General features: G+C 37.6%; 1 protein-coding gene across 4 annotated transcripts in view; it reads right to left on the reverse strand.

Annotated features, from left to right (window-relative positions):
- Positions 1 to 26634, reverse strand: part of VPS8 (VPS8 subunit of CORVET complex) — a 304326-nt gene that overhangs the window by 201546 nt on the left and 76146 nt on the right. For all 4 annotated transcript variants that reach the window (XM_073231972.1, XM_073231971.1, XM_073231970.1 and 1 more), the window contains exons 15-20: positions 25454 to 25624; positions 20201 to 20275; positions 19438 to 19473; positions 18481 to 18571; positions 18003 to 18049; positions 16972 to 17061 (exon numbers count right to left, since the gene is read on the reverse strand). In XM_073231972.1, coding sequence (XP_073088073.1) covers positions 16972 to 17061; positions 18003 to 18049; positions 18481 to 18571; positions 19438 to 19473; positions 20201 to 20275; positions 25454 to 25624 — 510 coding nt within the window. The remainder of the gene's footprint in view (positions 1 to 16971; positions 17062 to 18002; positions 18050 to 18480; positions 18572 to 19437; positions 19474 to 20200; positions 20276 to 25453; positions 25625 to 26634) is intronic.

Raw genomic sequence — 26634 nt, forward strand, 5'->3', positions numbered from 1 at the left:
TATACACATAAATTTGACAACTTAGATGAAATGGACCAAAAAACACAAACTGTCACAACTCAATCTGAAATCATTTAAATGTCCCTCTAATCATTCAGGAAATTGAATTCATAACTTTAAAACTTCTTCCAAAAATCTCTATACTAAGATAATTTCACTGAAGAATTATAAAAAAAATTAAAGAACTGATACCAATTCTATACAGTCTCTTCCAGAAAATAAAAGAGGAGGGAACACTTCTCAATTGATTTGTGTACTATTACTGATACCAAAATCTGAAAAGACATTATAAGAACAGAAAACTACAGACCAAAATCCCTCATGAAAAAAGATACAAAAATCCTCAACCAAATATTAGCATATATAATTCATCAATATGTAAATAGAATTTCTATATCATCACCAAGTGAGGTTTATTCCAGGGACACAAGGCTGATTCAATAATCAAAAATGAAGCAGTGAAGCTAGGCAGGACCAAGATGGCAGCAAAGAGTGAGCCTGCCATCTCACTCCTATTCCCACATACATACTGAATCTACACGTCCACACCCAAGGAAGAACAGAGGTCTGAGTGAACACCTTCTGCACAACAAGGAATAAAAAACCACAGAAAAAATGGCAGGAGAGACTGAGACACAGTAAAGGAGGTAGTCCCATCCCCAGGGCAGTCCTACAGTAGGAAGGGATATCACTGAGCTACCAGAACACAGACTCACCTGCTTCAGGGAAAAGAAAAAGAATGGTTAAATCAGAGGGTTTCAAACCCAACCACCAAATGGCAGGGGAACAGCTGGAACTCTCTGAAACCATAAGAGCTGGTAAGCACCATTGTTTGTGTTCCCCATGGACACCTCTAGCACAGATGGAAGCAGGGTAAGCATCATTGCTTATGTTCACCCATAATGCTGCTAGTGTGAGTGGGAGCAGGGTGAGCACCATTATTTACCTTTCTCCCAGACACTCGCAGTGGGGACAGGAGCAGAGTAAGTATCATAGTTTGTTTTCCCTACATATTGTTAGTGCAGAAAGGAACAGGATAAGATATATCATTTATGTTTTACCCCTGCACATTCCTGCAGACAGGAAAAGATAAGCACCATTTTTATGTTCCCTGTGCACACTGACAGTGCAAACAAGAGCAGAGTCAGAATGAACATACCAGCTCCAGACATGGAGGCAGCCACCTGGCCCCCCTCACACCCAAACATGCCTTTCAGAGATCCAGCAGTCCCACTAATGTGGTGCTGATGAGGAAATACTCAGAAAGTTCTCAAATCCCTTACCCTCTTGGCAGGTGCGGTGGGAAGCCAAAGAAGCCAAGGAAACAGGGTTTCTGTTAAGGCTTCAGGAATGTAAATGAATCACAAGGTGCTTGGGTGCTTGGGATTGAAACAGTGTAACAATGTTCCCCACCCACCCGCCAACCGGAACTCAGTGATATGGAACAGCTTGTTGATCATAGTCATGGAAGCCCATTAGTTTATAATACAGTATCCGGTAACCTTTTTCAAAAGTAGATTAAAATATAACTAGCATCCTGAATACACCTACAGTGACCTAATAGCTCCCACTGCAACGGTTCCTGGGTGCTGACCACCCCTAGCTTTGTAATAAATGTATAAAAGGCATGGCCCTGCTGTACTCAGGGCTCAGACTTTTAGAGATCACTCTCCTCTGAGCCCTCCTCCACCCTCCAAGACCTCTGCGTGCCGCTTGGTTCCTCTGTCAGTGATCCAGTCCAGGTTTTCAGGTTTTTTCGTAACATTTGGTTCCCTGACTAGGTTTGGGACAATGGCAGGGCAGTGACAGAACGGGCCGTAAGAGAGAAGGTGTGCACTGCCTGATCTTTTGACAGTCTCCTGCCCAGCTGCCTCAGACCAGCTCCCACTCCACTGTTCCCACCAGACTCGAGGAAGTTTGGCAGGTGAGGACCTGGTTCCAATGTCAGATTACAGTAAGGCCCCAGGCCCTGGACCCAGTCAGACTCACCTGTTGGGGTGAAAGGGGAGCCTGATCACCTCCCAGAGACTTCTTAGAGGACTCACAGGTAAAGATTCCCAGGGAGGGAATGTTTAAACTCTGGTCTGGTGAGAGACTGATTGGACAGGGCAGCTGCAGGCATTCAGCTTGCACTGAATCTGTGATTCTACAGCTTGAGCCACAGAATCTGAGTAGGCCCTCATCTGCATTTGCGGTCGGCCGCCACAACATAACAGTGACTTGGCTTTGGCTGACCTGGCCCGGGACTTGTATGGGTGCATCTTAGTCAAGACTGACCAAAGTCTCTGAGAGGAGAGCAAATGGACAGGCATCTGATTGGTCTCCTCTCTAGATGAGACAACCTGCCCTTGTCTGTCTTTGTGGCATCATCCCACAAACACATCATGGGATCCAGGCACAGTAAACCCACAGTTCTTGAAACCATAATCAAAAACTTCAGCAAGAGATTTCAGGTAGACTATGGAGTAAATACGACCCCTGGCAAGTTAAGGATCTTGTGTGAACCTGACTGGCCCACCTTTGATGTAGGGTAACCTACTAAGGGAACCCTAGATGTCCCAACAGTTTTCCAAGTCTGGCGAGTCATTACTGGAGATCCAGGCCATTCTAATCAGTTCCCATATATCAACTCCTGACTAGGGATTGCCAAGACCCTTCCCCCTTGGGTGTGATTCACTTGTAATAGGCAGGGACACAGTAGCATCTTAATTGTCTCAACAAAGCAACCTACAAAAGACCAACAGAAGCCTGAGTCTCCACAAATTTTTGCTGGTGATCCAGAGGAAGAACCAATATCACCATCTTATAAGCCCCCAAGACCATCAGCACCCAGCGCCCACGGTCCCGGACATTCCGCCACCGTTGGTCTCCCCACCACCTCCAGGGCTGACGGACCCACTCTCCCCCAGACCAGCAGTCAGACTGCACCCTCAACCAGGCACAGGCACCCTTCAGATGCTGGTATGAGAGACAAGAGAGCCCGAGAGCTGTGATAAGGATGGGTCCATCAAACCCAGCCAGTCCATGCTTTACTATCAATCCTTCTCCATGACTGACCTCCTCAATCAGAAGCACAGCACGCTGTCATACTCAGAGAAGCCATAAGAGATGGCCACCAAGAGGGGGCAAATCTACAACCCCTCTAGCCAGGGAGCAGTGTGCTGTTTACTATAAAAAGAAGGGGCATTGGAGAAGCGTGTGCCCCAACCGAGGAAAAGCCCTGAAGCCCAGCCATTACTGGGAAGAACCTCATGGGGAAAGGCTCATTAGCTTGGCAGGAACAGACTCAAATTAACAAGGACCAGGCTCTCTCACTCTCAGACCCCTTGAGCCCATGGTCAAAATAAAAGTAGGGGGCCAAAACATAACTTTTAGGGTTGACACAGGGGTGAAACACTCAGTGGTCACCCTTCCTGTAGCCCCCTTCAGCAGAAAGACTGCAACTATTATTGGAGCCACCAGGACAAAGGCAGTTCAGCAACGCTTCTGCCAAGCCCGCCAATGTAAACTTGGGGGCCACCAGGTCCACTGTGCCCAGGCCTCCTCAAGTAGCCCACCTGAATTCAGAACCACCTTCATCTCAGTATGGACTGAAGACAACCCACCTGGACTTCCCCATAACCACACCACTGTTATTATAAAGTTGACTCTGGGGGCCCAGCCACAGAGACAGTGGTGTACCCCCTTTCACGTAAAGCAGCAGCCAGTAAGGAGACAGGTAAAGCTCCTTCCCTCACCATGGCCCTAATGCCCCCAGTAGAGACCCCTCCACCCAAGTACAAAAAAAGAAGACTGAGAGGGAGGTGCCAAGATGGCGGCATGAGTAGAGCAATGGAAATCTCCTCCCCAAATCATATATGTGTTTGAAAATACAACAAATACAACAATTCCTAAAAGAGAGACCAGAGACACAGGACAACAGCCAGACTACATCTACACCTGTGAGAACTAAGCACCTCATGAAGTGGGTAAGATACAAGCCGTGGCCTGGCAGGACCCGAGCACCCCTCACCCCAGCTCCTGGCGGGAGGAGAGGAGTCCGAGCAGGCAGGGAGAGGGAGCCCAGGATTGCTAAACACCCAGCCCCAGCCATCCGCACCAGGAGAGCAGACACACAGTACGTGGTGTGCTGGAAACTAGGGAAACAGAACAGCAAAACCTGTGAGTGGGTCCCTGCAGCCAGTGCCCCTAGGACAAAGAAAAGCAAGTGCTTTTTGAAAGTCTTAAAGGGACAGGGGCCTCACAGCTGGATGGAAGCATATAGGAACACTCATCCCAGTGGCTGGGAATCCCAGGGAACTCCAGGCCCCTAACACCCTGGGCAGCAGCGCAGCTCAGAGGCCCCTCACAGTGATAAACAGCCTCCTGCCTGTTCCCCCTCCAGAGTGGCTCCGCCATGGCGGAGCAGCAGCCTGAGGCCGGCCTCACCCACAGCAGCTGGGCAGAGCTTCTTCCACAGCAGCCGGACAAGAATCAGAGACCCTGTCTGCATGCAGCTGCCCAGCACAAGCCGCTAGGGGATGCTGTTCTACCAGAAGATGAAGGCCACAAACTAGCAAGAAGGGACATTCTCCCAGCCAACATATGCACCAGCTCCCCACAACCACCTCTATCACCATGAAAAGGCAGAGAATTTGATCCAGACCAAAATCACAGACAACCACTGAGAAGGAGATTGGAGAGATAGACTTAACCAATCTTCCTGAAAAATAATTCAAAATAAAGGTCATAACCATGCTGATGGAGTTGCAGAGAAAAATGCAAGAGCTAATGGACAAACTAGGGAGGGAGACTACAGAAATAAAACAATCTCTGGAAGAATTTAAAAGCAAAATAGATGAGATGCAAGAGGCCATTGATGGAATAGAAACCAGAGAACAGGAACGCATAGAAGCTGATGCAGAGAGAGATAAAAGGATCTCCAGGAATAAAACAATATTAAGAGAACTGTGTGACCAATCCAAAAGGAACAATATCCGCATTATAGGGGTACCACAAGCAGGAGAGAAAAAGGGATAGAAAGTGTCTTTGAAGAAATAATTGCTGAAAACGTCCCCAAAATGGGGGAGGAAATAACTGATCAGACCACGGAAGTACACAGAACTCCCAACAGAAGGGACCCAAGGATGACAACACCAAGACACATAATAATTAAAATGGCAAAGATCCAGGAAAAGGACAGAGTTTTAAAGGCATCTAGAGAGAGGAAAAAGGTCACCTACAAAGGAAAACTCATCAGGCTATCATCAGACTTCTCAACTGAAACCTTACAGGCCAGAAGAGAATGGCATGATATATTTAATGCAATGAAACAGAAGGGCCTTGAACCAAGGATACTGTATCCAGCACAATTATCATTTAAATATGAAGGATGGATTAAAAAATTCCCAGACTAGCAAAAGTTGAGAGAATTTCCCTCCCACAAACCACCTCTACAGGGTATTTTAGAGGGACTGCTCTATATGGGAGCATGCCTAAGACTAAATAGATGTCACCAGAGAAAATAAAATCACAGCAAAGAAAGCAGCCCAACCAAATACTAACTAAAGGCAAAAAATAAAATCAACTACTACACAAAAGAGCACAGAATAAAACAAACAACATATGAAGAATGGAGGAGGAGGAATAAGAAGGGAGAGAAATAAAGAATCAGCAGACAGTGTTTATAATAGCTCAATAAGCGAGTTAAGTGAGACACTAAGATACTAAAGAAGCTAACCTTGAACCTTTGGTAACCACGAACCTAAAGCCTGCAAGGCAATAAGTACATATCTTTCTATAATCACCCTAAATGTAAATGGACTGAATGTACCAATCAAAAGACACAGAGTAACAGAATGGATAAAAAAGCAAGACCCATCTATATGCTGCTTACAAGAAACTCACCTCAAACCCAAAGACATGCACAGACTAAAAGTCAAGGAATGTAAAAAGATATTTCATGCAAACAACAGGGAGAAAAAAGCAGGGGTTGCAGTACTAATATCAGACAAAATAGACTTCAAAACAAAGCAAGTAACAAGAGATAAAGAAGGACATTACATAATGATAAAGGGCTCAGTCCAACAAGAGGATATAACCATTATAAATACATATGCACCCAACACAGGAGAACCAACATATGTGAAACAGATACTAACAGAACTAAAGGAGGAAATAGAATGTAATGCATTCGTTTTAGGAGACTTCAACATGCCACTCACTCCAAAGGACAGATCCACCAGACAGAAAATAAGTAAGGACACAGAGGCACTGAACAACACACTAGAACAGATGGACCTAATAGACATGTATAGAACTCTACACCCAAAAGCAACAGGATACACATTCTTCTCAAGTGCACATGGAACATTCTCCAGAATAGACCATATACTAGGCCACAAAAAGAGCCTCAGTAAATTCCAAAAGATTGAAATTCTACCAACCAACTTTTCAGACCACAAAGGTATAAAACTAGAAATAAATTGTACAAAGAAAGCAAAAAGGCTCGCAAACACATGGAGGCCTAACAACATGCTCCTAAATAATCAGTGGATCAATGAACAAATTAAAATAGAGACCAAGAAATATATGGAAACAAAGGACAACAACAACACAAAGCCCCAACTACTGTGGGATGCAGCAAGAGCAGTCTTAAGAGGAAAGTATATAGCAATCCAGGCACACTTAAAGAAGGAAGAACAATCCCAAACGAATAGTCTAACGTTACAATTATCAAAGTTAGGAAAAGAAGAACAAATGAGGCCTAAAGTCAGCAAAAGGAGGGACATAATAAAGATAAGAGAAGAAATAAATAAAACTGAGAAGAATAAAACAATAGCAAAAATCAATGAAACCAAGAGCTGGTTCTTTGAGAAAATAAACAAAACAGATAAGCCTCTAGCCAAACTTATTAAGAGAAAAAGAGAATCAACACACATCAACATAATCAGAAATGAGAAAGGAAAAATCATGACGGATCCCACAGAAATACAAAGAATTATTAGAGAATACTATGAAAACCTATATGCTAACAAGCTGGAAAACCTAGAAGAAATGAACAACTTCCTAGAAAAATAAAACCTTCCAAGACTGACCAAGGAAGAAACACAAAATTTAAACAAACCAATTAGGAGCAAAGAAATTGAAGCAGTAATCAAAAAACTACCCACGAACAAAACCCCCAGGCCAGATGGATTTACCTCGGAATTTTATCAGACATACAGAGAAGACATAATACCCATTCTTAAAGTTTTCCAAAAAAATAGAAGAGGAGGGAATACTCCCAAACTCATTCTATGAAGCCAACATCACCACAATACCAAAACCAGGCAAAGACCCCACAAAAAAAGAAAACTACAGACCAATATCCCTGATGAATGTAGATGCAAAAATACTCAACAAAATATTAGCAAACTGAATTCAAAAATACATCAAAAGGATCATACACCATGACCAAGTGGGATTCATCCCAAGCATGCAAGGATGGTACAACATTCAAAAATCCATCAACATCATCCACCACATAAACAAAAAGAAAGACAAAAACCACATGATCATCTCCATAGATGCTGAAAAAGCATTCAACAAAATTCAACATCCATTCATGATAAAAACTCTCAACAAAATGGGTATAGAGGGCAAGTACCTCAACATAATAAAGGCCATATATGATAAACCCACAGCCAACATCATACTGAACAGCGAGAAGCTGAAAGCTTTTCCTCTGCGATCGGGAACAAGACAGGGATGCCCACTCTCCCCACTGTTATTCAACATAATACTGGAGGCCCTAGCCATGGTAATTAGACAAAACAAAGAAATACAAGGAATCCAGATTGGTAAAGAAGAAGTTAAACTGTCACCATTTGCATATGACATGATACTGTACATAAAAAACCTGAAAGACTCCACTCCAAAACTACTAGAACTGATAACGGAATACAGCAAAGTTGCAGGATACAAAATTAACACACAGAAATCTGTGGCTTTCCTATACACTAACAATGAAGTAACAGAAAGAAAAATCAGGAAAACAATTCCATTCACAATTGCATCAAAAAGAATAAAATACCTAGGAATAAACCTAACCAAGGAAATGAAAGACCTATACCCTGAAAATTATAAGAGACTCTTAACAGAAATTAAAGACACTAGCAAATGGAAACGCATCCCATGCTCTTGGCTAGGAAGAATTAATATCGTTAAAATGGCCATCCTGCCCAAAGCAATATACAGATTTGATGCAATCTCTATCACATTACCAACAACATTATTCAATGAACTGGAACAAATAGTTCAAAAATTCATATGGAATGACCAAAGACCCTGAATAGCCAAAGCAAAATAAAGTCGGGGGGATCTCGCTCCCCAACTTCAAGCTCTACTACAAAGCCATAGTAATCAGACCCCAACTTCAAGCTCTACTACAAAGCCATAGTAATCAGACAATTTGGTACTGGCACAAGAACAGAACCACAGACCAATGGAACAGAATAGAGACTCCAAACATTAACCCAAACATATGTGGTCAGCTAATATTCTATAAAGGGGCCATGGACATACAATGGGGAAATGACAGTCTCTTCAACAGATGGTGCTGGCAAAACTGGACAGCTACATGTAAGAGAATGAAACTGGATCACTGTCTAACCCCATACACAAAAGTAAATTTGAAATGGATCAAAGACTTGAATGTAAGTCATGAAACCATAAAACTCTTAGAAAAAAACATAGGCTAAAATCTCTTAGACATACACATGAGTGACCTCTTCTTGAACATATCTCTCCGGGCAAGGGAAACAAAAGCAAAAATGAACAAGTGGGACTATATCAAGCTGAAAAGCTTCTGTACAGCAAAGGACACCATCAATAGAACAAAAAGGTACCCTACAATATGGGAGAATATATTCATAAATGACAGATCCGATAAAGGGTTGCCGTCCAAAATATATAAAGAGCTCATGCACCTCAACAAACAAAAAGCAAATAATCCAATTAGAAAGTGGGCAGAGGAGCTGGACAGTTCTCCAAAGAAGAAATTAAGATGGCCAACAGACACATGAAAAGATGCTCCACATCACTAGTCATCAGAGAAATGCAAATTAAAACCACAATGAGATATCACTTCACGCCAGTAAGGATTGCCACCATCCAAAAGACAAACAACAACACATGCAGGCGAGGTTTTGGAAGAAGGGGAACCCTCCTACACTGCTGGTGGGAATGTAAATTAGTTCAACCATTGTGGAAAGCAGTATGGAGGTTCCTTGAAAAGCTCAAAATAGACATACCACTTGACCCAGGAATTCCACTTCTAGGAATTTACCCTAAGAATGCAGCAGCCTAGTTCGAAAAAGACAGATGCACCCCTATGTTTATCGCAGCACTATTTACAATAGCCAAGAAATGGAAGCAACCTAAGTATCCATCAGTAGATGAATGGATAAAGAAGATGTGGTACATATACACAATGGAATATTATTCAGCCAGAAGAAGAAAACAAATCCTACCATTTGCAACAACATAGATGGATGGAGCTAGAAGGTATTATGCTCAGTGAAATAAGCCAGGTGGAGAAAGACAAGTATCAAATGATTTCACTCATATGTGGAGTATAAGAACAAAGAAAAAAACTGAAGGAACAAAACAGCAGCAGAATCACAGAACCCAAGAATGGACTAACAGTTACCAAAGGGAAAGGGACTAGGGAGGATGGGTGGGAAGGGAGGGATAAGGGCGGGGAAAAAGAAAAGGGGTATTACGATTAGCATGTATAATGTAGGGGGGCATAGGGAGGGCTGTGCAACACAGAGAAGACAAGTAGTGATTCTACAGCATCTTACTACACTGATGGACAGTGACTGTAATGGGGTGTGTGTGGGGGACTTGGTGAAGGGGGGAGCCTAGTAAACATAATGTTCTTCATGTAATTGTAGATTAATGATAACAACAAAAAAAAGAAAAGACATATGCACCCCTTTGTTTATTGCAGCACTATTTACAATAGCCAAGATTTGGAAGCAACCTAAGTGTTCATCAGTAGATGAATGGATAAAGAAGATGTGGTACATACACACAATGGAATACTATTCAGTCATAAGAAGAAAACAAATCCTATCATTTGCAACAATATGGATGGAACTGGAGGATATTATGCTCAGTGAAATAAACCAGGTGGAGAAAGACAAGTACCAAACGATTTACCTCCTTTGTGGAGTGTAACAACAAAGCAAAACTGAAGGAACAAAACAGCAGCAGACTCATAGACTCCAAGAAGGAACTAGTGGTTACCAAGGGGGAGGATTAGGGAGGGAGGGAGAAGGGCATTGAAGGGTATTATGATTAGTACACATAGTGTGTCGGGGGGGTGGTCACAGGGAAGACAGTGTAGCACAGAGAAGACAAGTAGTGACTCTGTGGCATCTTACTACTCTGATGGACAGTGACTGCAGTGGGGTATGGGGGGGACTTGATAATATGGGTGAATGTAGTAACTACAATGTTTTTCATGTGAAACCTTCATAGGAGTGTATATCAATGATGCCTCAATAAAAATTTAAAAATAAAAATGAAAATAAAAAGCAGAGTTTAGGGTCTAGGCTCCTGAGCCACAGGGCCCACATGTCTATTGTGATTCTACTACTTATTGGTTGTATGTTATTAGGCAAGTTACTCAGCCTCTCTATGTATCTATTTACACCTATAAACGTCTTTAAATGGGGATAAATTAGAATAATTACTCCTCAGATATGTTGTAAAGATTAAATAAGATACTTGTCAGGCACATAGCACACAATATTAGCCATGATTATGGACATCTGTGTTACAAATACTAAGTTCTCTCAGTTCAAACCTCCCAGAGTTAGATTTAAAACAACTTCCAAGACAAACACTGTATGCAACATATGTTCAGGCATTTTTTTAAAATTCCCTCAACAAATATTTTTCAAATCAGGGGCATTAAACTAGATGCCAGGAAAATAGCAGTGAAAAAAATCAGACATGGTCCCTGAACTTATACAGGTACCTAGACTTACAAAGTCTATCTGGGGCAGACTGATATTGAATGAGTAATTTAAGTGCATAGTATTTTAAAAAGAAATGGATCTGACTTAATCTGAGAGTCAGAGAAACTGACATTTAAGCTGAGACTTGAAAATAAATAGGAGCCAGCTGAGCTAACAAATGGGAAATAATTTTTATTTAGAGAGAACACAATGGGCAAAGGCTCTGAGCTAAGAGAGAATGGGGATGTCAGAACTGCAGTATGGTCGTGACACAGAGAATTAGGGGAAGACAGGTAAAGATACATAAAGCAGAGACTCAGAAACTACTAGGGAACTTTACTCCAGGACAATGGGAAGTCCTTCAATATTTTAAAGTCAGGAGAATCTATGTCTAAACTTGTGCATTTCTCTGTGGCTGCTGTGTGGAAAAAAATGTAAGGAAGTGCACTCAGAATATGTACAGGAAGAACAACGAGGAAGCTATGGTAATATAACAAGAAAAGATGAGAACAACACGTACTAGAATAGTGGCAGAATAGATGACATGATGGAAACAGATGATAAAAATAGTCAAGAGGCAGATTGATAGGAATGAGTAAAAGACAAGGATCACTCAGCTTGCTTTAGGTAGATCGTGGATCCCATCCCCAGAATAAGGATGATCAGAAGAGGCTTTGCAGATGTAAACAGACAACCTAGTATATAAATCTCAGAACTCAGAGAGTAATCTAGATTGGAGATACTGATAAGATAGTCACTTACGACATGATAAATATGATTCATGTTAACTTATATATGATATAGTTAAGACAGTCTATGTTACCTAGGGAGAAAAGATAAAGCAAAGAGTCCTAAACTTTAACATGCTGAAAGGTCTTCTCAGGGGCTGATTACAAATCCTGGTCTCCAATCCCAGAAAGCCTGATTCAGTAGGCCTGGAAAATACCTGAAGAAAAAGCCTTTTTAACAAATACTCTCAAGTGATTTTGAAACAAATGGTCCACAGACATCTTGAGAAACACCAATACAGAAATTAAAGATAAGAGTATGGTGAAGAAATATTAACATTTATTGGTTAAATACAAGAGGAGGAAGAAGAATGAACAAAGAAAGCCAGTAAGTAGCAAGAGAGATAGAGAGAAACGTGGAATATATGATAAAAGAGAAGCCAAAGGAAGAAACTGTTTCAAGAGTCAGGAACTGTTGAATGCTACTGAGGACCAATCAGGTGAGAGGTAAAAGTGTCCACAGAATTTACAGACATGTAATGAGGGAGGTGAGGAAACCGCAGCAACTCGAATGATGTTGGCTCTGTAAAGGATGTACAAACAAGAAGCATTAGGCTATGCGGGTGGTGTGTGGCATAGAAGGGATTTGCATGCTGCCTGACTTCGTTTTAGGGTGGGAAGACCTTGCCAAAGAAAAAGAGAAGCTCAAGATGTATGAGACTTAGAACACTTTAACTCCTTTTAGTCCTACAAATAAATTATAGTTACAAGTTCAAATCACAAATAAAAGTCATGGCCTGTCAAAAAGATCACAAGATCGAAGTTATTTTCTATAGCTAAGAAAGGACAAAATATTGATTAATCTTTGGAGGAAGGAAGGAATACTGAATGACATTATCTATCTGACCTCATCAAAGGTAAATATGAAAACTGAGGCAGCAGACACGAGCGCCACCTGCTGGTAAAAAACAAATTCTCGGTATTTTGATGTGATAGAAACCAGTCTTAATAGGAATTTCAACTCATTGAACTAGAGTTAACCCATCTCCAATGATAGTTTTTTGATACTAATACAGAATCTCAGAACTTCCATCCCAACAAATAAGTGTTTTGTCAGTTGTTTATCCTCTCTTTATTCCAATACAGTCAATAGTAAGCAGCACATAAGTCCAAGAACTATTACATCATCGCTAGGTCACTTTAAACTGAAATTCGTCTCCTAATTTCCACCCACTAATACAAGCCCTCCTTCTTGCTGTAAAACAGTACTAGATCATCATATTGCAGCCCTTGTCTCCACTTACTGTCTCCCCAGATTAAACAACCCGTATACATTTTTTTAACTGTTTTAAAATCCCCCATCATCCCTGTTGTGGAGTGCAGCTTAGTCAATAGTCCATAAATTATCTTAGAGGTTTCATTTCCAACAGGTAGCCCAGCAGGACTACTACTTACCTTTACCTGAGCTTATAATACAATACTGGCTCAGACTAAGCTTGTGGTCAACTGCAATCCTGTCCAGTGAGATAGTCCCAATCCAGTACGGTGAATCTAATGCAAGTCTTACTCTGTCAAGATCATTTGAACCTTCATTCTTGGTGCCATCTAAACTTGACATACCACTCACTAAATCTTCATCCAAATCAATGATAAAAACTTGGATATGAAAGATCTTAATATGATGTAATTAATACTAAGCCGCCAAAGAATATTCTTTAGGTAGCAGGGATGCTTACCTAGCTGAAAATCTATTTACTATTTAGTAATTACTAATCTATTTCAGCTATAAGGATGATAATGAAAAATGTAGAGAAATGCTTTAAATGAAATCAGGATGTCACATAATAGGCAATTTATGAATTCACTGTCCTTGTATACCTTTCAAAAAGACAATTTATGAGTTTAACATGGTCATTTTTAGGTGAACTCAGAGAAAATGTTCACAAACCACATTGGGGTTACCAGTGGATAGTTGTCTAAGTCCACTCTTCTTAAAAAAACACACTTTAAGAGTAAATCCATTTAATTATTGTATAATTAAATATTTGATTAAATATTTCAAATGGCAAATTTGTGGCCAACAATGCATGTGTTTCATTCTTTCTAATGGGCTGAAGATCAGCTTTTCTAGAAGAAACTTGTCTTCCAGAATGAAATAAGTTGTCTTCTCTGCTTAGGCATCCATGCATAATTGAACATGCCTTATTTAAAAGTTGATCCAAAGTTACTTACAAACTATTAACAATGACTCAGATTATTCAAACAGTATCCTAGGTTAAAATCCCACTATGTCTTGAGATTTGAACAATCATAATGCAACTATATGTCATATGTGCTGGGCTTCAGTTTTTTTCTTTAATACATTGACCTGAACTTTTCCACTTTAAAGACCATTCTCTGTTCACAAAAATGGAAGCAAAGAAAGAAGTGTTGCCCTATAGCAGCATGTAGCAATCCAGATGTGGACCCTGAAACCCAACTGCCTGGCTTCGAATCCCAGCTCTCTCATTTACTGGCCATGTGACCCAGAGCAGGTTATTTAACCTCTCTATGCTTCAGCTTCATTTATAAATATGAATAGCAATAGTACCTACCCTGTAGAGTTATGATAAGAATTAAATGAGTTAATATTTGTAAAGATCTTATAACAGTGCCAGCCCCACAGAAAGTTAAACAGTTTAGCTGCTTGCTGTAATTACCATTCTTGATCACCTCTTAATATCACCCTTTTTCACCCACCATCCCTTTCCTTGCACTTGCTCTCAAAATAAGAGTATAGTACAATAGTCAAGAGCTGGGCTTTGAAGTCTCAAAGACCTGGACTGGAGTCCTGGAACCACTGCTTACCAGAAATAATACCTTGAAAAATCACTTAAAATCTCCCAGCCTAAATTTCCTCATCTATAAAATGGGGGTAAAAACAGCACCTACTTCATGGGGTTGTAAGAGTAAATAAAAATGAATGTCATACCCTTCACATAGTACTTGGCATGTAGTATACCCTCAGGAATCTTTGTCAAAATCCCTTTTTTGTACCCCTTAGCATTTTGGTAGGCACAATTTGGACCATAGCACTCTCCTTATGTCTTATGGGCTCATGATGCCTTTGGCTATATGTTTGTTTATCTACCTCTGTCCATCGTTTGCAGCAGTTCTCTTCTGTACTTTGTAAACAGACACATCTCTTAACATTCCTTCCCATTTTCTTTCTCTTCTAATCATTGTGGTTTTTATGTCAAAATTTGAGAATTTCCTGTTCTTTGCAAACACATTAAATTTTGAAGCCTATAGCCATGAGATTATGCCCATATTGTTTTTCTGAAATACATGCTTTCTAAAATACAGGATTCATGCTGAGTTTGTTTTTCAACATTATAATCTTTAAAATAAAGTGATAATTTTTCTCTCAAGAGCCTATCCCTTCTATTTCCCCAATCATTGGTAAAAAGTAAATCTAGGATAATAATTCCCACAATTATTTTCTTCACCTATTATGAGACTAAATCATTAATAAATCAAACATGTTATCAGATACTCTTTAAGCAGAATGTAACTTCCAACAGATATAAAGAAGGTGAAAGAACACAGTGGTACTACAGTTTGTTTATTTGTAATTTTATAATCTATATAAGAAACCATCATCTATAATCCCTGTCGTGCTCAAATTCTTCTGTATATCTCCATTAGAACATCACTTTTGTTCCTTTCCCCTCTTACAGATTATGTTCTTCCTCAGAGTGGTGGCTCCTGTCTCTCTCTCCTCTCTCTCTCTCTCTCTCATTCACACACACACACACACACACACACACACACACCCCACACCCTCATCAGCTTCTCCTGGCATTTCCTATGACATGTTTCTTTTGAACAAAGTGTTCTGTCAATGGCCACAAATCTTTCATGAATATCATCCTTCCACCTCTTGGAAACAGATATTCCATAATTAAAATACTATTTTCTTTTCTACATATACTACATTGGTATGCACATTCTTTAATATACAAGGCATGGTTTCCAAACAGTTTTGGTCCCAAATGATTTCTTTCTGCCATATGTTTTCCTCCTAAGTTACCTATTTTTATAATTCTAACTGGACTTCTCTTCTTTACTGATAAATTTAATGAGCCTCCAGCCAAACAGTAATAGAAGTTATTCCATCAGAAGCCCACTACTGTAACACAAAGAATACAGTTCAGGGGACTAAATCCTCCTCTGAAACTTCCAACTGTTAACTGCCGAATCTATCCTTGTCTTCTGAAGTTACAGGCATCAAAAGGAGCTATGACAGAAGCTGTGCCTGCGCTTCAGAGCCCCTAGATGTCTTCTAAATATTTCTATTAATGAATACAAGAAAAAATTACATTAACTATACTACAAACCTTAAGGGAGCAAGGAACATGCATATTTTATTCCTACTGTCCAGTGCCTGGTACATACTAGACTGGGGGTTGCATACTTTGGCCCACAAGTCAAAAAATTTCTGAATGGCTTACAGCTAAGAATGCTTTTTATATTTTATAAGGGTTGTTCAAAACAAAACAAAACAGAAGACTATGTGGCAGAGACCATATGTGCCCTGCAAAGTCTAAATTTCCCATCTGGCCCTTTTTAGAAAACATTTGGTGACCGCTGTATTAGACCTTCAAATAGTTGTTAAAACAAGGATGTTTGGGGAAGGGACAAAGCTCTAGGAATGGGGAAGGAGAAACAGAGATTTGGAACAGATGTAAGTGGAGACCACTACAAAAGGTAAAACTCTCTTAATAAAAACCATATAGTTCTTTAAATCATTCCCTGACTTGAGAAGCTAAAGAGCTTCATTAGCATGTTTTAGAGATGATAATTTTTTGGTAACTAAGCTGTTCTTGAGTCACAGGTGCTCCCAGGAGAACTAAATTTAAACCTTGGTAGTTCACTTCTCCAACTAGCCTAGTTAACATTAATATTAGTCATCAGCAAGGTGTGAGCCACTGTAGAGTGTCAATTTGCAGGAATGTACCCTTATACAACAATATCCTTTCCTTCCATACAGCACAAAGTAGTTATGCGCCAATGTTCACATCTTACTCATCTGTTCCCATGTATCTGTTACTTCAAAATTTATTCATTGAGAGTGCTTCAGGAGCCCTGAAATAAACCTTTGAATACTGAAAATATTTAACCAAAACTTCAAAGTTGCATTCTCAAGTAATATAAAAGAGCAGTACTAGATGTATTCATAGCAATGCCTATTAGAAGCACATGCAAAGATGTACCTGAAAATGCTGTTCCATGACCTGGATTTTTCCCTGGTCTGGGCACTTTTTCAGAGCTCGATCTGCATAATGGAATAGGATCTCTACCATCTGTAAGGAAAATAGCCTTTATAGAAATTAAAATATATTGCTAAAGTTTTCAATACTTAATATATTCGATCCTTCTAAAAAATACAGAATTAGGCTTCATTATTACATTAAAATATAATTAAAATTTTTAGTGGCTTCAACCCCCCTTTTTAAAAGCCCAGACTAATTTCTTTCAGCCTCAGAGCTAGTACTAATTTGTTAATCTTTCCTAATAAACATCTCCAGGCTCTAGACCTCAATAGTTTCTTCAGTTGCCATAGAAATGAAAAATTGAAGTTAAGCTCTTCAGTAACCCTCTGCTGTAGGTCTTTCACTCAAGGTCCCTTTCTCAGTATTTTAGCAGATACTAAGAAAATCATCCATGAGACTAAGGAGTGAGCAATTTCTATTCATGTTTTCTAAATGTTAATGCTAATTTGGAACATAATTTTTACGAATGCATTTGAAAAATAAAAAGGGAGACATATGACTACCAAATTCAGTAAGTGAATTTTACCAAATCTACACTAGGAAAACAGAGCCAATTGGCATTAAATATTGGCATTAATTGTATTGTTAAAAAATAATAACAATAATGATAAAACATCAGCCTTCTCTGCTGAGACTACATTTACACTTGCACATAGAGTATTTCTCATAATTACTAATCAGTTTATAAAAATTAATAAATGTCAAGTTTCTACATGCTATAATTAGGTTCAGAAATAATCCAGATCTCTGAGTTTCCTCCTCCTTTCTGCTGTCTTTTGACTATTTCACAACTTTATCATCTTTCTAAGAGAGTGAACAAGGAAGAAAAAAAGGTGATAAAAAGGAATTTAAAAAGCACTCAAGGTGACACTGAGGAATTATAATTCAACTTACTTTTCCCAAAGATTATTAGCAGATACCAAAATCAAATCTGAACTGTACCCTAGTAAAAACCTTATTAAAATACTCACCCGATCTGCAACAACAGCCTTTCGCTTACTGGCATCCCCTGATAATCCTGCAGAGAAGCAAAATCCAGCATAAAAACAAGATTAGTCCATGTCTTCATGACTAAAATTGTTTTGGTATTCTACTTATAACCTATGCTAATAGATATAAATATAAAAATCCTTAAGTGTCAAAATGTTGGATAATAGGCCATATTAGGAACACGTCACATCTATTGGACCAGATAGTGTATCAATGTACTTCCCTTTTATTGTAGTAGTAAATTTTCCTTATGAAATGAAAGAACTTAGAAAGTGACATTTAAAATTCTATATCCTATAATTGTCCATAATATTTTTCACTGGAAGTCTGTAGGTTTAATAACATCTTGTTTATAAAATACTTGAACACTAAGCTAAAAAATGTTCTATTAGTGATTAATATTATTCATTCACTCTACTTCAGATAAACACCTACTATACCAGTATTCTGCTAACTTACCCACCACTGCTTTTGCCTTTCCTTCATGGAAAGACCACGCAAGAGCCAAGGCTTCTGTAAGACAATCTTGTTTCAGGAGATGATCCACTCTCTAAAATGAATAAATGAGAGAAACTAGATCCCTCTATCTGCCCTATCACCAATCAGAATTCCTATACTACCCAATATCTTCCCAGAAGTTGCTGCTTAGTAAGTAAAATTATTCCAATAACCATGTGAATACCTTATTTCCAAGAAAAATAAGGCGCACGGTAGTACAGGAACTGTATAAGCTACTACAGGCAGCCACAAAGCCTAACTATGAAAAGAGGAAACAGCTGGCATGTCACTAAAGCTGAGACAGCTAGTTGTTTATCACAACATCCATTCATTCCCTTCACCTTTGTAACAAATCCCATTTATTTGATACAGCAATACACCAGCTAAAGGACCTTTCTAAGACTCCTCTGTAGCCACTTGGGGGCAGGTGACTAAGTTCTGGGCAATGATAACTAAGTGGAAGTGGTTAGTACTTCTGGGATGTCACCTTAGAAGGCAAGGGCCAGCCCTTCTGTTCTCTTTATCTCCTTCCTGGAATATGGACTTAACACAGCTTGAGTTCCAGCAGCCCTTCTGGGACATAAAATGACCTTGAGACTAGAATATGCACCCAGGATGGTGGAACACGAAAGGACAGGATACTAAAGACCACGGAGCTGCCACATCAGCTACACACTGCCCACCTCTACCTTGCTTTTACATGAGAGAGAAATCTTGTCTCAGCCACTATTACTTTCAATTTTCTGATATTTGTAGCCAAACTTAATCCTAATTTACAGTCAGTTTTATCAAATTTCAGTTTACCCCCATGAAATGAAAAAGCACAAGGCTAAATAATCTTTTTCTGAAAGTCAAAACAGAAACATGAAAATGCTACCAATTCAATAGCTCTAACATATTAAATCACTTTGAACTCACCTCTCTCCAGCTCCTCAACATCATCACATAAACAGACTAGAAAATAAAGACAAGGAAACTAAAATGGTAATGTTTAACAGGCTTGTTTGGGAGGTACATTTGTCCCACATCTCTTTAAGTACAAACATTTCATACTACAGTTAGAAGAATTTACTAAAGATTCTTCAAGAAGGGCCCATGTTAAAGAGGAAATCAAACAGACATTTAAAGGTCAATAAATCTACAGTCTTAAGAAGGAGTTAATTCCATGGACAAGGAACAAGGAACCCCCAATCTCCCTGTACTGACTTGGTAATATTTTGAATTTTAATGATGAAGAACTATTTCTACATGTTAAGTTTAAATTTTTAAAAAAAGCACAGAAAGAAACTGATATACAAAAAGTTCCTAGTCCAGCAATTCTAAATCAAATGCCTCAATGTATTTTAATGTATCCTAAGCTGATCTAAGCTAAAGGACATCTTAACTATGTGACAAATATACATAAGGTATCTTCCTGGTCATGAAAACATATATGTGAAGGAAAACTATGAAAGTATATGCCTGAATTAAGAAAATAAGCATCCTATGAAAATGTAAGTCAAAGCAGAAACATGTCTAAAAGTGAAGAAAATTAGCCAATGCAGCTAAGCCCTAAAAGTTTTAGATTACTGCTGATCAATATTCATTTTGTAAAATGCACTGCCCCCTTCACCAGCAGCTTCCTTCAGCCTCAACTATCCTGACACAAAGAAATACCAAGCCACAGAGAGGAAGAGCTTACTTTCGTCCCCAAATAAAAGATCTGACCACCATAGCTACTGATGGATTGATAACAAGCCTTTTCTCCAACCAAAGCCTGTAACAAAAAAAAAAAAAAAAAAGGTAAAAATTACGTGCATTAGAAGTCTCATTAGGTTTTAAAGAACATCAGTTATGTAGACAACATTTTAGGTCAGCATGGTTTCAGCCCATAATGAGTGGAGGAAAAAATGTCAGTCAAGTGCCAGTCTGTCAGTCAAAGTAGCAGAAAAGACAAAGCATAAAAAGTAATTCTCTGCTTACATGTAGTCTGTTTTTCAGAATAATGGTGAAAAGAGAAGAACATGCCAACTTCTTTAGGAAAACTGTTGCAATCTGCCCATTAATGGATGAAAAATATTCACTGTTTCCAGCAAAGAATAGGGCTGATTGAAAATAGTACCTCTAAGTTCTATGAAGTACATATCAACATAGAACTCCCTAGATAACAGGAAGACAAAGCAGCACAGCATACGGGATTTAGCACAGCCCAGCCAAACAAACAAAACCTACTGTCTGAGAAATTTGGACTGCAAACTTTGGCTCCGTCACTTACTGGGTATGACCTTAAACAAACTTTAGACATTCAGTCTTCCCATCTTTAAAAAACCATGCAGTTTCTGTGAAGCTCAAATTCATTAATACTTATAAATCTCCAAAAATGTGTAAGTAGTCAATAACTGATAACTATGATAATTTTAACTTTAAATTATGGAAATTTAAAAATATGCACAAAGGCAGTGAGAATAATATAATGAATCCCATGCATCCATTAACCAGCTCCATCAATTGTCAACTCATCACTAATCTTGTTTCATCTATGTTCCCACCAACTACCCTTAACATAGTATAATTCTGAAGCGAATCTCAGATTTTGAATATTTCCTTTTTTTCAGTATGTGCAAAATAAATGAGCCCTTTTTAGGGTAACCACAATTTCATTAATGTACTTTCAAAAATTAACATTCATTCCTCAATATCAAATATCCAATCAGTGTTTCGACTTCCAATTGTCTTATAAATGTCAAATATTCTTCAGATTTGTTGTTTCTTTTGCTTTTCCTATATTTCATTTGTCTTATACAAGATTCAAACAAGGGCCACATATTGAGCTGGCTGATAAGACTTCAAGTCTCTTTTAATCTATAGGCTTTGTCTCCATCTCTCTCAATCCTTTATTTTCCTTAAAGTGTATTTATTGAAGAAACTGGAACACTGATTCCATAGTTTCCTACAATCTGGATTTTGCTAATTGCATCTCCATGGAATCTTTAATATGTTCCTCTAGTTCCATATTTTCTCTTGAAGAAACTTGAAAAGAATCAGATATTTTTTTGTTTTGTTTTGATTTTGGTTTGCTTTTTGGCAGTACTACTTTAAGTATAATGTTAGCTGAAGGATTTTTGTAGATGCCCTTGATTATCAGGTTGAAGAAGCTTTCTATTCCTAGTTTGCCAAGGTGTTTTATCAGGAATGGATATTGAATTTTGTCAAATGCATTTTCTATAATTTTCTATGATGTTATAGTTTTCTTTAACAACCAACTTCTATAGTGAATTATATTAATGTTTGAATGTTAAGCCAGCCTTGCATACCTTGAATAAACACCATTTGATAATGATTTATTATTCTTTTTATACATTGCTGGTTTCTGTTTGCTAATATTTTAAGGATTTTTGCTTCTATGCTTATGAGGACATTGTAGTGTTCTTTATTATAATATCTTTGTCTGGTTTTACTATCAGAATTAAGTTGGTCTCATAGAAAAAGTTACATGCTCCCTTTTCCTCTATTTTTTAAAAGATTTTGGGGTAGAATTGTTTTAGGTTTTTTTTCCCTTAAATATGACAGACTTCACTAATGAAGCCATCTGGGCCTGGAGTTTCTTTGCAGGAAATCAGTTTCTTTGCAGCTACTTAGATTTTGTTTCTTCAAGAGTCACTTTGGTAATTTGTGCCTTCTGAAGAATTTCTCCATTTCATCTAAAGTTGTTGAATTTATTGGTATAAAGTTACTCACATTATCTTTTTAGTATCTATAGACTCTATAGTGATATCAACTCATTCCTGACATTGGAAATTATGTCTTCTTTCTTGATTAGTCTCACTAGAGGATTATCTATTTTATTTCTCTTTTAAGCAACTTTTGCTTTCTTTGATATTCTCAATTGCTTGTCCATTTCCTATGTATGATTTATGTTCACCTTTATTATTTCTTCCTTTAGTCTATTTTAAGTTAATTTTGCTCTTTTCTATTTCCTTAATTGAGGTGGAAGCTTAGATAATTGATTTGAGATCTTTCTTCTTTTCTAATATAATTATGTAGTTATAAGTTACCCTCAAAAAACTGATTTAATTGTAGACTACAGATTTTGTTATATTTTCATTTAGCTTAAAAATATTCCAATTTCCTTTGGGATTACTTCTTTGACTCATGGGTTATTTATAAGTGTTTTAATTTCCAAATATTTGGGTTTTCTCCACATTTACCCTTCAATCACTTGTTTAAGTTTGTTTTGTGGCCTAGCATATAATTATGAATTAAATGCTATATTGGTGAATTCTCCATGTGCTCTTGAAAAACTTTATAACTTGTTTCATTGGGTGGAATATTCTATAAATGTCAGGTCAAGTTGGTCAGGAGTGCTTAAGTCTTCTATACTCTGAATGATTTTCTGCCTACTAATTCTATTAATTACTGAGAAAGGAATTTTGCATAATTGTGAATATTTATCCTTTTAGTTCTGTCAGCTTTTGCTTCATGTATTTGGAAGGTCTTTTATTGGGTGCTTAAACCTTTATGATAGCTGTCTTCTTGATGAATGAATCTTTTTATTAATTTGAAATTTTTCTTTATCTCTGAGAATATTTCTTACTCTGAAATATTAGTCAGATATTAATACAGCCATTCTAGTGATTAGTGGTTTGCATGGTGTGTCTTTTTCCATTCTCTTATTTTAACTTATTTATGCCTTTGTATTTAATGTGAGTTTTTTGTAGACAGCATGGAGTTGGTTCATGCTTTTTTTCATCCAGTCTCAATTGAAATATTTAGGCTTTTATTTAGACCTTTTAATTGAAATATTTAGACTATTTCTGTTCCTATAATTATTAATATGGTTGGGCTTAGGCTACTTATCAACTGTTTTCTACTATACTAACTGTTCCTATTAATGCTCCATTGAATACTTTTTTAACATCCCATTTTGTCACTACAATTGATTTATTAGTTACACCACTTTTTCAGTGACTGCTCTAGTGTTTATAATATGTGCAACTTATTCAGTCTCCATTTAAATAATATTACACTATTTGATGTATAATGTAAGAGCTTTATAATGATATACCTCCACCCCCCACTCCCTACTGCTATGTACTATTCAGCATACACACTACTTCTACACATCATAAATATTACATTATTGTTTTAAACATTCTATTGCCTTTGTTAAATAACACTAAAGGTCTAATTTACGTATCATAAAATTCACTCATTAAATGTACAATTCAGTAATTTCCAGTAAATTTATGGTTGTATAACCATCACCAAAATCCAGCTGTAGAACATTTCCATCACCCTACAAAGATCCCTTGTGCCCATTTTCCAGTCAACCCCCATCCCTACACTCAGTCCCAAGTAACCACTAATCTATATCCATCTCTATCAACTTGGTGCTTCTGGACATTTCATATAAATAGAAACAATTTGTGGTCTTTCCACAAGGCTTCTTTCACTTAACATAGTATTTTTGAGTTTCATTCATGTTGTAGCATGTGTTGGTAGTTCATCCTTTGTATTGCAGAATAATATTCTATTACATGGCTATGCCACATTTTGTTTATACATTTACCAGTTGGATTGGTAAACATATGGACTGTTTCCACTTTTTGGCCGTTATGAATAATGCTGCTATAAACATTTGTGTATAAGTATATGGACATATGTTTCCATTTCTCTTGGGCAGATACATAAGAATAGAATTGCTTGGTCATATAGAATCTCTATGTTAAATATTTTGAGGAGCTGCCAAAATGTTTTCCACATGAAATGTACCATTACCCACCAGCAATATATGAGCGTTCCAGTTTTTCCACATCCTCACCAACATTTATAATAGTTTGTCTCCTTATTATAGCCATCCAGGTGAACAAGAAGGTATCTCATTGTGGGTTTGATTGCATTTCCCTAATGATTAGTAATGTTAAGCATACAGTCACATACATACTGGCCATTTGTATATCTTCACTGAAGATGACTACAGATCATTTCTGATAAGAAATCTGCTCTCAGACTTATTGTTGCTCCTCCGGATTTAATGTGTCTTTTTTCTCTGGTTCTTTAAATTTTTACCTTTACAATTCATTTTGTTCTATCTATACATGGTTATCTTTATTTTGCTTGTGCCTGGATTCACTGAGCTTCTTGAATGTGTGTGTTCATAATTTTGGAATGTTTTTTACCATATTTCTTTCAAAATGCTTTTCTTTCCTCTCCCTCAGAGATTCCAACTATATGTATATAAGGCTACTGTACTGTCTCACAGGTCACTAATATTATTATTTTTTCATTATTTTTCCTGTGTACCATTTTGGATTTATTGCTATCAATCCACTTATTGCTCTGTCTTCAATCTTCAAACTCACTGTTTTTTCCTGCAATATCTACTTTCTCATTAATCCTATCCAGTGTATTTTCATCTCAAGCACTGTAATTTTTGTCTTTAGAAATTAGATTTGCATCTTTTTTTAGTACCTTCCATGTCTCTATTTAATTTTTTGTATTCCTAAAGAATTTTTTTCTTTCTCTCAAAGCCCTCTTTACCTTTTAATGCCCACAGCTACCATACCTGTTCAAGCCTTTACCAATCACCCAAATATTTCCAAAGCCTTATAGGCTACCTGTCTCTAGTCATTTATCCTTTAAATCATAAGGCTAATTGCCACCATGTTAAGTTTTCTGAAGTATTTTGCTTTTGTAACTTCTTTCTCATAAATGTTCAATTTCATTTCATTGTTTTAGCATAAAAGTTAAAATTAGCCACTTTTTGCTTTACATGATAACAGTAGTTGTTTTAGCTCATATATCTGATACTTAACACCACATCCACTTCAACCTAGTAACTTTTAAAGAAACACCTCAAGACACAAAGATAACTACTCAGAGTTCCCATTTCTAAAACAAAACAACAAAATACCAAGTTTATCAAAGCAATAATAAGGTAATGGATTACCCTTACCAGTGCCTGACTGACATTTCCTCCAGTGGCTAGTGATTTGAAATGGCTGCTATTATAGACCAACTGAACTTCTGAGATCTCCACTGTTTCCAATTCCTCTTGAGTTTGCCGATCAATTACATGCAGCTTCTCTACACTGTCCAGGAGGACTACTGTGCGTGAGTTTATCCACTGTAATTCAAGCACATAACAGAAGTGAAGCCCATCCTACACCACCATTCAGGATAAGAAGAAAGCTTGACCACTCAGTTAAATTACATTGAGGACTTTATCCATTTAATAACTTGATGATAACACAATCACAGCAAAACTATTTCGTGACAGCCCAGAAAACAGTAGGCATGCAACATAGTACTGAGTTGTGAGAGTGTTACAGTTACTCTTTCATAGTGTAAAATAAGGCTAATCAAGAGCTTTAATAAATTATTATAGGATAAACTGGTTTTAATAAAAATTTTTTAAAGATACATTGGCATAAATGACTTAAGAAAAGTGACAAACTTTGTATTTCCAGTGTTTCTGACATTAAACAAAAGGACAAATTAAATCTCATAATCCTAGGTGGTCAAAGGATGATTGTCAGCATTAAAGGCATATATTTTTTTAAGTAGAAGTATTATTTAAAATATATAGTTCCTTTAAAATCTCTATACAAATTATGAGTTCTTTGTTTTATTTCTTCATATACTCTGAATTTTCTCAGATTAAGTACTATTATAATTTTTAAGGTAATAATAATGTTAAAAATATTCTGAAGGAAGCCATTTTCATCCATTTCTTGTGTTATATATAAGATTTCTTTTTTTCAAAAAAAAATTTTTTTTTAATTCAATCCCTCCCCAAGAAATAAATGAAGTCTTTAAATTTGCTCAATTAGAATACTAAATTAGCCAGAACAAAGTGTTTCCCCAGCACTTTAATTCTTGGGTATTCATGTTGGTTTATTTATACAATCTTTTATGGTATTAGAGATTATATCCCTAATACCATATCAAAACAACCAAGTTGAAAATGGACCAATTTTCTTTTAACATATGCTGAAGATATACTCTATCTATATAGTAGCTACTCTAAGGAAAGGGTTTTGTTGTTTTGTTTTTCCCTAAATAAATTACCTTAGAAAACAGGGAGTTTGGTACTCAAATTTTTATAAAGAGCTTTCATAAGGCACCCTTGATTAC

Source organism: Manis javanica, chromosome 3 (assembly GCF_040802235.1).
Source record: "Manis javanica isolate MJ-LG chromosome 3, MJ_LKY, whole genome shotgun sequence".
Classification (NCBI taxonomy): domain Eukaryota; kingdom Metazoa; phylum Chordata; class Mammalia; order Pholidota; family Manidae; genus Manis; species Manis javanica.